Source organism: Schistocerca americana, chromosome 2, assembly GCF_021461395.2.
Source record: "Schistocerca americana isolate TAMUIC-IGC-003095 chromosome 2, iqSchAmer2.1, whole genome shotgun sequence".
In the NCBI taxonomy this organism is placed as follows: Eukaryota; Metazoa; Arthropoda; class Insecta; order Orthoptera; family Acrididae; genus Schistocerca; species Schistocerca americana.
The window spans coordinates 429,645,145-429,660,703 of NC_060120.1; the positions used below are offsets into that span (position 1 = coordinate 429,645,145).

A 15,559-nucleotide genomic window follows, 5' to 3' on the forward strand; every position below is an offset into this window, starting at 1 on the left:
AATGGAGCAATGAAGTTTATGCCAACAGATGAAAGGAGTTTTGTACCAGGGACGCATACTGTATTATAATGACCTAAATCGTTTCAATTAAGATCAGTTTGACAAGCAAATACATTGTCTATTTCACTGTGATCTGAATTTTTTCGGATTGTATTAGCTATTTATTAATTTTTTGTACACAGTTTTGATGCTGCTATTTGTTATTTGTGTGTCTGTATGCTGTATCATATAGAGGGCAGTAAAGGCTTCTTTGACATATAAAGTTTCTGAATTAACTAGTCTGTTAATCTCATTCCATGGCTTCAATCATTGACCTGCTACATGCTGGTATGTGGGCCACTGGAAACCATGTGCTGTCATTAAAAATTAGATTATGCCTTTAACAGTTTTTCGAACATTCAGTGCTGAATACTCAGTAAAATGAGGTGTTCATTTGCCTTTCACGAAGTATATTAATATAAAAAGTGAAAGGTGGCTCAGTTAACAGAACTTTATCCTACAAAATATACAAAGTGAGTGTGTAATGGTTCAAAATGAACCAATAAATGATCACGATTAGTTCCCTGGTAAAGTACCGGTATTTTGAAAATTCGCAATTTTCATTGAGATCGATTGAAATCGCGCAGTCCTTGCAGCAGAATTACGCAAGCGGCCAACCTTGGCAAGAATCTTAAATGTAGCGAAACTGGTTGGGAACTTTGTGACCCACATAGTACACTTTCTTGTCTGTATTGGGAACTGGTGTGTGTAGTGTATTTCGCATGCTTGTTTTCCGGTAGAAGATGTTCGCGGTAACGCGCCAAGAGGTGTGAAATCTACAGACTTTATCAACATAACGTCCGGCGCACCACACACATACGAAATGACACGTCTTAAACACATCATGTAAGTTTAAGTTGTAAGTAGAAACAAATTTTCGTAACGCTCAGGCTATCAGCTCTCTAAGCAGCAGGTAGTTTGGGCATGAGTAGTACGAAATTAAGTAAATGTAGCGTATTGATTTTAATATTGAAACGTACAGAATTAAATAGTCATTATCAGGAAGATTTTGGTTGCGAACTTGTGTCATGTACTCAAATAAATACCGGTAATCAAAAATTCGTCTGACGACATGACAGCGCGTTTAAAATTTGGCGGCTAAAGACCTGGGATACTTAAATCAATGTTAGCTTAAATACTAATATCTTTATACTTTCGGTGTGGCGCTTGCAATGTTTCTGTATAAATGATTTTGAAAAGGAGTCGAAAGCAGTGAGCTGTCCGAGTCAGTGCTACCTTACTGCATTGACAGTGTATCCCAGTTCGGTAATTGCCGTGACCACAGTGATAACACATGTTATTAGCATTAGATTATTAGTTTACCAAATAACGTATTTATTAATATAATAATAAATGTTGCAGGAGAACTTATGCAAGAGTAAGTGAAACCAGCCTTTCATCTTTTTCGCGTTGCTGCTTTTTGGCTCTTACAACACATAAGAAGGTAAGCGCTTAACAATTCTTAACAATACTAGTACAGAATCTTCTTGTAATATGATCTGTATTCGTTTTTCGTCGTGTTTTCTATGCAGTTGGCATTGCCATTGAAATTTTTGTATTTACTGGTTTGACGCCCTTCTTCTCCACGCCAATCTACCTGCAAGCTTATTCATCTCTGAATATGATGTAATAGAAAATACGCAATTTTCTGTCATTAGAAACGCAAAATTACATAAGCGTACGGTACTATAAAACCTATTACAAAGTTATTACAGATTACAAAGGGGTGGCAATGATGAATGAATGTGCAAATCAAAAAAGAAGACGTTACCCATGCGGAAAAATCATTAGATCTTAAACAGGTACAAAGATATTAGCTAAAAGTATTAATAAAATTCGAAAATAGGCAATTATCTGTTAGCACCTCAGTGGCGTATAATTTTAATGAATGCTTTTGCAAAATAGCAAATGATCTTATCCAAAATAAGTTTCAAAATCTTAATATGCACTGCATTGAAAACTACAAAACGTCTAGAGGGTGTACATTTCTCAAACAGGAACGAGCTTGTTAAAGAAACGCTCATGTGATTTTGATGTTACAGACAGTATTAGAAATCAGACAGGACATTATATTGTAGCACGTCTGAAGCATATTATCAATTACTCCGATCTCACAAGTAACTTTCCAAATCATCTATAGGTTGTGACGCTTAACACACACACCTCCCCCGCCTCCCCATCTGTCTCTTTTACTAAAAGGGAGCCACAGGCAATGTTAACAATTATGGGTCTGGCGCACAGCTTAGTGGTTACTCAACTCAAAGATCTTTCTGAAGCTCCTACCAGTATTATAGTTTATAAACAGAAGCTCACTGCTGTCAGAAACATCAGCATGACTTAGGCAAGCTAGATCTACAACCACAGCAATCTACAAATATGTGCATGCTCTTGTAAAAGCAATAAATGAAAAGGTAATAGTTTTTGGACCTTCCCAAGCGTTTGACATTATAGATCATGCTATTCTACTGAATAAATTGACAATAAGGGGAATTAGAGGTATTCCAAATGAATGGATTAGATCACATCTTACTAACTGGTAACAAAAGTTGGTCTTAAACAACATATAACTACTTGAAACATTTCAAGAACAACAACATACTCTTCAGAAAAAAATATAATCATGAAGGTAAACATCAGGTCCAGTCCTGTTTCTGCTGTTTATAGACAATTTGAGTAACATTGCTTATGCCAAATCAAAAATTTTATTCGCAAGTGACACCAACAGTTTGGTTACAGGATTGGACTGAAAAATCCTTCAGTTGTTAGGAGACACATCATTGTTGAAGCTAACACTGGTTTCAAAATAAATAAAAAAATAAAACTTATAATAATCACTGAAAAATAGTATCATGATCTTTAATATATTCCATCACAAGCAACAAAATGATCACACATTGGAAACAAATAAAAGTTTAAAACTGGTTGATGTGAAATTCCCAGGAATATATCTGCAGGGTGATCTAAAATTGAGCACGCCTATTCAACTTCTTACAGCTAAACTGTCATTACTCTGTTACTTTCCATGGATACTGGAAGCAAGTTGTCATAGAGAAACAGTAGTACAGACACATCATGCACGTTTACAGTTGGTAATCACATATAAAATAATGTTTTGGGAAAATACATCCTGTAGTCGAACTGTAATCAAAACCCATAAAAGAATTATTGAAAACATATGCAGCGTCGAGAGACAAGACTCATTCCTCTTCTTTTCCATACTCTTTCCATGTTTCTATATACTATGGCAGGAAAAAAATTCACAATACCAAAAAAAAAATTAATGTAGGATAATTAAATTTTGGGAATACACTCATCTAGATAAAATATTTAAGTGACTAACATTGCAAGATCACAGGTTAATGTAAGTGAAAGATAAGCCACTGCTAATGTGAAATGCAGGTACATTAATAACCAGTGTAACTGCCAGAATTTTGAAAGCAAGCCTGCAAATGTGCATGCGTTGTGTTGTACAGGTGCCGGGTGTCAGTTTGTGGGATGGAGCCCCATTCCTGTTGCACTTGATCAATCAGTGCAGGGGCTGTTAATGCTGTTTGTGGGAGACACTGGATTTGTTATCTGATGGTGTCCCATATGTGATCAATTGAAGACAGTTCTTCTGATCAAGCAGGCCAAGGCAATATGTTGACACTCTGCAGAGCATGTTGGGTTACAACAGTGGTATTTGAGTGTTATCCTGTTGGAAAACACTCCCTGGAATGCTGTTCTTGAATGGCACCACAACAGGCTGAATCACCACACTGATGTACAATTTTACACTAAGGGTGTGTGGGATAATGGTGGTGATACGAAATTGCACCCCAAACCATAATTTCAGATGTAGGTTCAGTGGGTTTAGCCATACATTTATCTTGATAAAATATTTAAGTGACTAACATACAGGCCCTTAACAGTCCTCCTAACTAACAGATAGCCATCACTGGCAGTGCGGTAGAACCAACTTGCATCAGAAAACACAACAGACCTCCACCCTGCCCTCCAATGAGCTCTTGCTTGGCACCACTGAAGTCCCAGATGGCGGTGATTTGGAGCCAGTGGAATGCATGCTACAGGGCGTCTGCCTCGGAGCTGTCCTTGAAGTAACGGATTCATAACAGTTCATTGCTCAGTAGTGCCACTGGATCCTATGGAACCCAGTCTTCTTGCAACCATACATTCTAGTAACCACCACTGCCAGGGTACAGTGGCTACATTCCTGCCAAGTCTTTCTGCAATATTGCAAAAGGACTATCCAGATTCCCGTAACCCTATTATTGTCCTTGTTCAAACTCAGTGCAGTACTGATAATGTATCTTTGTCGTATTAAAAGCATTCTTGACTAACATCAATCTTAAAGGTAACTAATGTTCACTGTCTTTACAGCATGTATTTAAAGAAAACCTGATTTGCATCCTCATAGCGGTTCTGCAGTGTATGCGGCTGCAGCGTGATGTTTGAGTAGACATCACCTTTCACATGTAGAAACACACCTATGAACTTTTGAGTATGTCGCACAATTTCTTCTAATTTTGAGATTGTTTTTTTCCTGTCAGTGCATATAAAACAATAGTTTTCACAAGAGAATATTTAGCAACCTCCCATGTATATCAGTAAAATCGTAAAATGAAGAACTGCATAAATTTCACATCTCCCATGTCAGAATGTCAGTCTATCAGAAAAGTGTTCTTCACAATGGAACACAATTGTACAATCACCATCCTGACAACATCAAAGAAAAAAATAAAATCCATTAAAGAAAGAAAGAAAATCCATTAAAAAATGAAATCATTTGAGATGTACTACAGTTTCCATGTTGTTAATGAATTCCTCACCAAATTAAGTGGAGTTTTGTAATGTAAAATTACCAGATATATTGTAGCAATCATGTATGATGAACTGTATTAATTATATGTATAATAAATTGCATTAACATAGGTCATTTATATTTATGGTGGAACATGTCTACAGCAATCACTGGTGGTAAACCATATTAATAATGACACTTCCTGGCAGATTAAAACTGTGTACCAGACTGAGACTCAAACTCAGGCCCTTTGCCTTTAAGGGGCAAGTACTTTACTAACTGAATTCGTGAAGCACAACTCGCAACCCATCCTTGCAGCTAAGGCCCCTGGTTCGTATCTTAGTCTGTCACACAGTTTTAATTTGTCAGGAAGCTTCATATCAATGGACACTCCACTGTAGGGTGAAAATCTCATTCTGTAGTGATTTTTCTGTATATGTGAAATGTTTATTCCCCTGTATTTTTTTATTGATTTATCCTATTTCTGTACAAGCTGTCACAGGACCAAAGCAAAATAAATAACTACTGCAATCTACTTCCATTAGAACTTACTTGCTGTATTCTCTTTATTCTTGCCTAGGTCTAACCCCTCCTCCTCTTTCAAAGTTAACCTTAGCTGTTTCCAATCTGACATACAGTGAGATTGTAGCTTACACAGCCAAATAGCTAAGTTCAGTACTCAGTATTGCAAAAACAAGCATCAAAGAACCCTCTGTATTCCAAAGCATACAAAATGCCAACATCAAATACAACAAATACCATCAACAGAAAAACCAAAGCTTATATGAAGAAATAACCTTTAAAATCACATGATGATTTTTACCATTAGCGATCATAACAAAACTTTAAAAATGCAGTAAATGCATAATCAAAAAATGCAATAAAGTTACACCCTCTGATGTAAAGTACAAGATAAACATTTTTATAGGAATGTACCTACTGTAAAAGCACAAAGCAATTTCTTAAAAACAAACAGAGAAAAATGAATATCAGAAACAGCCTTTCTACATTTCCAAAAATATCAGTTAAATATAAAGACATTAACCCTTTACAAAGGGACATTATGCACTCTCTCATCATACTCAAAAGCTTGACCAACCTAGTGGTTGACATTATCGGGGTAAATTCTTAACAGCAATGTACAAAATTGTAATGTCTTTTTATTACTTTTGTAAATGACTGTTAAGAATTTTAGACATCAAAAAAATTTCTCCTTTTCAGACGCATTTTTCTTTGAATGACCTGCCTGTATTTTATACCCACTCAACTTTGACCATCAACAGTTAATTTACTGACCAAATAGCAAAACTCGTGTACTACTTTTAGTGTCTCCTTTCCTAATCTAACTTCCTCAGCATCATCTGATTTAATTTGACTATATTCAGCTTTCTTGATGTTCATCTTACAATCGCCTTTGGAGATAATGTTCATGCAATTTAACTGCTTGTCCAGTTATTTGCTGTCTCTGACAAAAGTACAATGTTATTGGCAAAACTAAACATTTTTTATTTCCTCTACCTGTACTTGAATTTGTTTACAAATTTTGCCTTGATTTCCTTTATACCTTTCTTGCTGTGCTGATTGAATAAGATTTGGAATAGGCTACAACCCTTTCTCGGTCGCTTCGTCCTCAACTCTTATAACATGTACATGTACATTTATAATCAAGTAAGCCTACATCACATTATCACATTCCTTTCTAGTTTCTCATCACTTACTTTATTTTAGTAAACACACACACACACACACACACACACACACACACACACACACACACACACACACAGAGGGAGAGCGAGATAGAGAGAGAGAGAGAGAGAGAGAGAGAGAGAGAGAGAGACCTCCTCTTTTCTAAATCAATACTGGTGTTTGTTTAGTAACATTTTTTTAAGACTGTAATGTGTTTATACAAAAATTTCTCTAGTATTTTTTACACAATTGAGACAATTGATATGTGCCTGTAGTTGACTGGTATATCTCTTATCAGTCATTTTATAAACTGGATGTGTAACTGTTGTTTTAAGTTGTTCCAGAAAATGTTATCCTGTTTTAAGTTGTTCCACAAAAATTTTATTCTCAGGAATTGTAGTTGCAAGGTAGAGTATGGGCATTCTAATTTCATGGCTTACATACTTTAGAGTGCAATTGCTGAAACCATAATAGTCATTTGTTCTGTCTTTACTCAGCTTATTTATAGGTTTCATAATGTATTAATATATAAAGCTGACTTGTTGCCATCTCCAGGTGGTCCTGATAATTGTTTTGTCTTCACTGGACACTGTCTTATATAACCCCACCCTCATGATTTCAAACTCAGGTCCACAATATCCATTGGAGGCTCCACTGGCAAGGTGGAGGGGAAAGTGTGCTGCCAAGACATGAGTTGTGGCCTTCAGTTTATGTGACACTATTGTGGGGCTTAGGATGCCACTGTCACAGAGGAAGCATGTCTACGTAGTGTGATCAAAGCTCTCCAGTTGGTATGACATGAGCGGACCTTCCCAGGCATTGTCATTGTACTTTGAGAATGCTGGAGGCTAGGTCCAAAGCCTTACATAGCTGCAAAATGCTGTCTTTCTTTACTAGCTCATCATGTAGCCAGATCTTGACAGAGTCTTTCAGAACACAATTTTGGAATGTGTTGGCCTGCTTGCAACTTGTTGTAAGTCCATTGGAGATGCAGTGCTCTGCCTCAGCTGACTTAGTATACCATTCATTGAATAGCAGAATTGTTGAGTTGTCAGCAGACACATGCAAAAGAGAAAGAATACTTGATAGCCTTTGGAATCAATCAGCTAGTGTACACACATGTCTGGACCCCTACAAAGTGCTGGTAGTGCCGGCTAGACAGACAGCAGTTCGGCAAGTGGACTGGATGGGCTGGGGGATGTGTTGGGTGGAGTGGCTAGAGGTGAAGCTTGAGGCAGGAAGAGGGGTTTGAGGTGGATAGCTAGAGACTTGGAGGGAGGCAGCCAGCTTGCTGGCTAGAAATGTAAGGGGGAGGGGAGGTGACAGATGTATGAGCTAGGCATGTGATGCACAGGTGCTGGAGCTGGTGGGGAGTGGTGGACACTGAAAGTGGTGTGAAGATGTGAATTGGGAGGGGGTGACAGTACAGAGTAAGTGGAAACCATTGGGTGGTGGGTGTGGTGTCAGTGAGTTAACAGAGACAGAGGCCAGAGAGGTTATAGGAGTGAAGGACGTGTTGCAAGGATATCTCCAATTTGCATAGTTCAGAAAAGCAAGTGGTGGAGGGAAGGATTCAGATGGCCCAGGTTGTGAAGCAGCCATTAAAATTGAGTATGTTGTGCTCAGCTGCATGTTGGTGTGCCACTAAATGGGCAACTTTGTAGTTAGACACAGTCTGGTGGTAGTCATTCTTTCGGGTGGACAGCTGGTGATTGCAGCAGAATTGCTATATGACATAGCTGCTTTTACAGCTGGCCCTGCCTCTGATGGGGTAGGATGATCCTGTGACCAAATTGGAGTATGAAGTGCTGGGTGCAGAGGGGGGGGGGGGGGGGGGGGGGGGGAATAGGGCACAACTTGCAGCTGAGAACAACATGCAAGATTTCCATGGCTGCTTGACTAGCTGGGCCATCTGGATCCATCCCTCCACCACCTGCTTTTCTGAACTACACAGATGGGAGTAAACCGTGCAGCACATTCTTTGCTCCCATGATTCTCCTGGCGTCAGTGTTGCCATACCCTCCACTCAACAGTTTCCCCCTCCTCTGTCCTATTACCCCTCCCAGTTCACATGTCCACATCACATTCATTGTGTGCCACTCATCACTGACTCTGGCACCAATGCATCACAAGCCTAGCCTATACAGCAGCCACCCCTCCCTACTGCATTCATAACCAGCAAACTAGCTGTTTGTCTCTGAGCCACTAGTTACCCATCTCAACCCCCTCTTTCTGCTTTCAGCTCCCTCCCTCTCTTGGTCCGTCTGTAGGTTCGTCATCGGTCCATCGTCCTGATGTACATACAACCCCATCTGATGAGGCTGCAATCAGCCACTTCATGAAAATGCATCCATGTAAGCTGCAACCTGTCTGGGTACAAACATACACAGACTGGTAGCAGCTGACGTGCATTTTCATGAAGTGACTGATTGCGGCCTCATCAGATGGGGCTGTACGTACATCAGTAAGATGTATGACTGAAGCATTGGCATTTAGAGCACCACATTACACATAGGAAGCATGGCTTTATGTCACAGAAGTAAACAAAGACGTTGACCTTCTCTGCAAGCGAAGCTCCCTTCAAATTGAAGATGAATACTTCAATGTCAGCTTTGTTGTCTGGTGGGCCTCAAAGTACATGACATACCAAATATATCTCTTGCTTCTAGATACACAACTTAATAGAACCAATAGCACATTTATTTAGAAGTTAATTTGCCAGGGGACTTTTCTTGATCTTTCAAAATCACAGAGATATGGGCATTGTATAAAAAGGGGGCAAATACTGACAAAGAACTACAGAGCAATTTCGTTGACTTCAACACTTAGCAAGTTACTCAAAAGAGGAATTCTATACCAAACGGAATCTTCGTTTTGTAAATTCAACCTACTAAACTACTCACAGCACAAATTCCAAAATAGGAGATCCACTATGACAGTCTACATCCATATCTAAATGATTACTCTGTAGTTCACTATTAAGTGCCTCACACAGGGTTCACTGAACCACCATCAAGCTATTTCTGTAACATTACACTCTTGAACAGCTCATGGGAAAAACAAACACTTAAATCTTTCTGTGTGAGCTCTGGTTTCTCTTATTTTATTATGATGATTATTTCTCCCTAAGGATGTGGGCACTGTATCCTCTGCCAGTATGGGAAAAATTACTTAGGTCAGGCTATCTGGACAATAAAGGAAAGATGCACACAGCATGAATGTCAGACAGATGGAGAACAATTACCTAAATATAATAGGAAAGCTCTGGTAGAATGCAAATTTAAGAGCATAGGAGACCATTTCCTGAACAGCATAATCTAAATTTAGTCATCAAGAAGCTGTCATACCAGTGCTGACTGGAAACCCAATGTTGTGATTGCAGTTCAGCAGGTGGAGTGGGTGGAATAGGGTTCATGTCAGGTGAGGTGTGGAGGAGGGGAGAAAGAGTGAGGGGGGGGGGGGGAGGAGTAGACTGAGACAAAGAGCTTATTGGCAGGCAGTGCCTCACATTGCCTCAGTGTTGACCTCCAGTAGATGTGTAAGTAAATTTCACGATTGGGGGAGATAGGCCCTCTGTTCTTGTGATTCCTGCAACATCATCTTCTTGGACCTTGAATCTCCACACCTGACCAGAGAAACAGCATCCTCCTTCAGCATCTATTGGGGACAGGAATGTCTTTTGTGATCCTTCTCCCCACAAATCTAAAGACAAGTGACTGAAGGAGACATAGGCTGTGGGTCCAAGCACTGCCTGCTTCTCTTCTGTTCCTATGCCCACAGCAGATAAGCCATCACGAGAGTTCTGACTGTCTAAAGTAGTGAAAGAGAAGAAGAAGAAATACTAAGAGAAGTTGATTCTGGTTACCCCAGAGGTGCCAGATCCTTCCATACCGTCAGACTGATGTTGATGTGGATGTTGTTCCACCAGACAGTGATCCTTTTGGCCTCTTCATGCCTAACCAGGACACCCTTAATGTGATGATTCAGTGCACCTGCTATGGATATTACAGCCACCTGCAGGGTGAGGAGTCAGCTCCTTTCTCACTTTTAGTCACACTTTAAGTTTTTAAGCCTTTTTGTGTTTTCATGAAGAAAATAGGATTACTTTTATTTCCAAGTTTTCTACATCCATGTTCACTCACTTACTTTTTGGAATAGTCCAGTGATGAAAGTGAGGGGCTTCTGAAATTTGAGATAGATTTTACCTTTTCAATAATTGCAATATTTTGTTTATATTTTGCGCAACTGTTATTATTGTCAAACAACAATGAAAACTCCAGGATGGATAATAGGTAAATAAAGGAAAGACAACCAATCACCTACAGATGACTGATCTGTGGTGTGTAGAAATATGCAACAGGAAACAGTACTTATATTAGCTTTTTAGCTCTTGCTCTTTCTCTAGTAGAAGTACACACACTCATACATATAACCACAAAGAGACATTTTTGCTGTAGCCACAAGTGTGTGTGTTTGGGTGTCTGTGGGGTTGGGTGACTATATACTCCTACCCTGAAAGCTAGTATAAACACAGTTTATCATTGCATGATTCTATGTGCTACACATCCAGATCATGCACAAACTTTATGGTATTTGGTATACGTGCCAACAATAGGGATGTTAAGTACCAAAGATAGTTCCACCACCAACTGATCTGGGCAATAAAATTTCCAATTACTCTGTGTGTATGTCAGCTATGGTGAGTGGTTGCCTTTCCTTTATTTTATGTGTCATTAGTGTCAAATATTCCTCTATTACAGCTGCTTCTGTTTTTGTTCCAGAATCTAATTTTGCTGTTGTAACAACACTGCTGCTGTGATACTCTGTTCAGTTATGAAAATAAACTTTTTGCGATGAAAGTACTAATTCCGTAGGACTGGCTTGAAAAAATAGTTTGAGAAGTAAAGTTTCTTCTTGGGTGAAAGAGGGGGAATGGGGTGTTGGTGAAGGTGAACTATTTTGTAGTGTGTGTTCTTGTTCTGTTACTTTTGAGACCAAAGGTTTTCAGGCAGTTTTTAACAACTCACTTTCAACAAAATGTAAGTGTAACTTTGAAATTAAATGTGGACCATATCAGTTATGTTTAGAATACTCATATCATCCTCAAACTTTTTGGTAGTTGGTATATGCACCAACAATAGGGATGTTATGCACCAAGGATAGTTCCACCACCACTGAATTGATTTGCACAATGAAATCAGTGATTTCCAATTACTCTGTGTGTTTGTCAAATGATATCTGAAATATTTTCAAGATTATGTTCCCTGATAGTGTTCCTGAATATTTTTGACTTTTGTCTAAGAAAATGAGATACATGATACCTGATACACTTGAACCATATTTCCTGGAACATATGTTACAAGAGCTTGTTCATCATATGACACTTTCAGTTTAATTGAAACTATCAATGTTAAATATGAAAAAATGAATTACAAACAACCATTATATTTTAACCAGAGAGGGTATTGCATCACAATGTGTCACCTAATAACTTTCTTTATCAGTAAAGCAGATGGTGAAACATTACATCATAAATTATGTGAAGCTCTTTCTGAAGCCAACTTGTCCCTAAATAAAAGCCTTATTCTGGGATCAGACACATGTAATGTCAGTAAAAAGAGTGTTTAGGATTTTAGATAGTGATGTCCAAGAGACCGAAAGCAGAGAGCTTCTAAGCATTGGAACTTGTAACATCCGTACAGTGCAAAATACCTTTGTAAAGGCTCTAGAGTGTTCACATGAAGACGCATCCAAATTTTTGATCAGTATTTACTATTATTTTGGTGATTGGCCTGTCCATTGGGAAGAAATTCAAGGAATTCAGTCTAACATTCCACATCACTGGTTTTTGAGGCATACAACCACAAGGTGGGTTACTTGAGGACCTTCAGCTGACAGGATTTTGCAACAACAGGATAATATTTTATATTACTTTCTTAAGCATTTCAAGTTCTGTTCAAAAAATTCTGGAAATTTTTCCATAAAATTTTTCTACACTTTACCTTTCACTTATTGTGCATAGCATCATTCAAAATATTCTCCTGTGCAATTGATACACTGCTCCCAATGCTGTTACCACTTCTGGAAGCAGTCTTGATATGCCTCTTGCTGGATTGTATGAAGCACCATCTACAAATTTTCTTTTATCTCATCTATCATTGCGAATCTTCATCCTTCCACCTCAACATCATAACCATAGACCCACATCTCATCACCAGTGATGATTTTCTCATGAAATATCTCATGTTCCTAACATGAGAGTTGTCGGTAGATGTCAAAGGGAGTTCTGAACGAGGGTCATCTTTAACTTCTGTCTGGCCATTTTTAAATCATGTGAACCATTTGTAACATTGAGTACCACTTAAGCACTCATCACCATAGGCTTCCTGAATCATTTGGTGTGTCTCTGTAATAGTGTTCTTGAGTTTCATGAAAAATTTAATGCAGACTAGTTGCTCCTGTAACTCGGCCATCACAAAATTTGCAAATAGTATGACACAATGTTCCACTCAAGAAAGTGCTGAACAATAACTAGCAGACAGTGAAACTTCCACTAGTTACACACAAGTATGTGCAGGGATGCCAACCGCATTTCACTCAAACACACCATTGGTGCGAAATTATGATTGTTTCAGAATTTTCTGTTTAGTCCAAAACCAGCAGTGCTATTTTGAATGCTTGAGGAAAACCTTCAATGAAAGCAGAACTTCATTTCGTGGTTTCCTCTACAGAACTATTTAGTCAGTTCACATAATGTTTTTAAAGCCAAAAACCTTTGATTCACAAATTTCTTACAGGTTCATGTTTTGAAGGATTGTGCTTTGAGAAAAACTGAGAAAATTTCTGAAATTCTTCATAATGAACTCTTTCATTGAATAATCTGCTCCCTCTTGAAAGGCTAGTTGTTAGTGGGCAAAAAATCAAAGAGCTGAGAAAACTGGAAGAACATGACAAATTTTGGTGTCTAAAGATTACCCAAAAACATCACATCACATCTTGCAGACGTTCCATGGAAATGTGTACATAGCAGATTTCCATTTCATTAGGAGAGGACCAGGCAGCAATGAGTGAAAGATTTCTAAACAGTATTTTGATTGTTTAGTATGCTTTGTGCCCATTGACACTCAGGTCAACAGGTATGGACAGCAAGCACATCAAAATTGTAAGGTTTATAAGAAAGAATGAGAAAGGAAAAAAAACTTGAATTATAAGAAAGGCAAAAAGAACAGCAGAACCAAAGGCATCTTGAAGAGGAAATTAAAAAGATTAATAAGATGAAAAAATCAATTGACTATGAGACAGCTGCTCTGAAAGAAGAGAAAAAAGAACACAAACTATCTAAGAAGGCAAGAAGAGCTTCTCTCTGAAGCTTCAGCTAAACTGAAGAAAATACTCAAAAATGATTTAAAAGCAGCAAAACTGGCTCAGGACGTGCTTGAGGGCCCACAAATCATGGAAGTAGACAAGAGGATAGAAAGGGAGAGGGAAACCATTCAGAAAAATCATGAGAAAAGAAAGTCTACTATGATTATTTTATTTTTTGCAAAGATTACTGAAAACCAGGAAGGCAACAATATTTTGTTGAAATTTTTCCAGTATTGAAGTGATGTGATGTAGATTTTGTTTGTAATTACAATTACCAATGTCAAATTACCTATACTGAATTACCAAGGTACCTGTATATATTAATAAGTTTGTATGAGGGAAAAAATGATCAAACACCTTCCAGGATGATAGAAAAGAAATTTATTAAGATCTTAACCAAAATGTTTTATCAGGGATTATCAAAAATGAAAAAATTTGCTTGCGCCATATCTGTTTATTGAAATAATTTGTCATCTTTTAATCAGCTTTTTTAAAATCTTCTATCACCTTTTTGAAATGTTTTGTCACCTTTCTTATCTTTTTCAAGTGCCACCATGGTTCCTCATCCTGCATCTACCAGAACTATGACGACTCATTTCCCCTTGTTCTGCAGTCTGTTTTGCTCTTCAAGAAACACATTTCACTCATGACCTTTCTCCAGCTCATCAAGATTAATGTGCATTCTGTCAGAACTCTACTAGCTGTGAGAGAACATATTCAGGGGCCTGTACAGTGGTTTGCGTAGATGTCATTAGTGAGCGGGTCTCCCTCCATACCACTTTCAAAGCAACAGCAGTGTATGTGTGAATGACACCAATGATCACCTTTTGTAACACTTATTCACCTCCAGGCAGGGAACTTGGCTATTTTGTGGAGACTGCCTAAATCCAACAACAGTTCCCCCTTGCCCCCCCACCCTTTTTCCTCCTACTTGGAAATTTAAATGCACACCACATCTCTGTGGGAAAGTACCACACAGTTTGGTAGAGGCCTTTTGACTGATCATCTTCTTTCTGATATTGATCTGTCTTCGCAATGACGGTACTCCTGCACATTTAATCCCACCCATGGCACCTTTTCAGCTATCGACCTTACAATCTGTTCCACCAATCTCATGGTTTTGCTACAATGGTTGCTACATGATAATCCTTGTGACAGTGACCACCTTCCAGTGATCATGTCACTTCCTAGTCACCACCCAACAGATCAGTAACCATCTGGGACTCTTCAAAGAGCTACTCTGCCATCACCTTCATCCCCTCTCTGTCAGACTGCATCAATGAGTTTGTGGAAGACTTCTCCGATGGTGATCACCCATCCCACTGCAACTGCTATCTCCCTTTCTACAGGCTCCCTCAACCACGGACCAGAGTTGTGGTAGATCAAAGAAATTGCAACAGCTATTCACCATCACTGAAAGACCTTGCAGTGTCTCAAACCACATTATTCATAGATTACCCATGTTGCTATTAAGCAGATCCGTGTAAAAACTCACTATCTAAAGGCAGTAATAAGGAATGCTGGGAGCATTGTGTCTCTTGGGAATAAATGATTTTTCATCCCAGGTGTGGGACAAGCTACATAGCCTAATGGGCTGCCAGATCAACAACTGTCCTAGATCTCCTCCTATATGACAGTATTTCTACCAATGTGTGTTTCTTACTA

The 15,559-nt window shown here is 38.6% G+C and overlaps 1 protein-coding gene across 3 annotated transcripts in view; it reads left to right on the plus strand.

The window, feature by feature from the left end:
* Positions 1-719: 719 nt before the first annotated feature.
* Positions 720-15,559, plus strand: part of LOC124592198 (esterase FE4-like) — a 133,109-nt gene continuing 118,269 nt past the window's right edge. For 2 of the 3 annotated variants that reach the window (XM_047131816.1, XM_047131815.1), the window contains exons 1-2: positions 720-885; positions 1,402-1,483. In XM_047131816.1, the coding sequence (XP_046987772.1) occupies positions 863-885; positions 1,402-1,483 (105 nt within the window). In that variant the 5' untranslated portion in view covers positions 720-862. The remainder of the gene's footprint in view (positions 886-1,401; positions 1,484-15,559) is intronic. The other variant, XM_047131811.1, reaches the window with a different exon arrangement.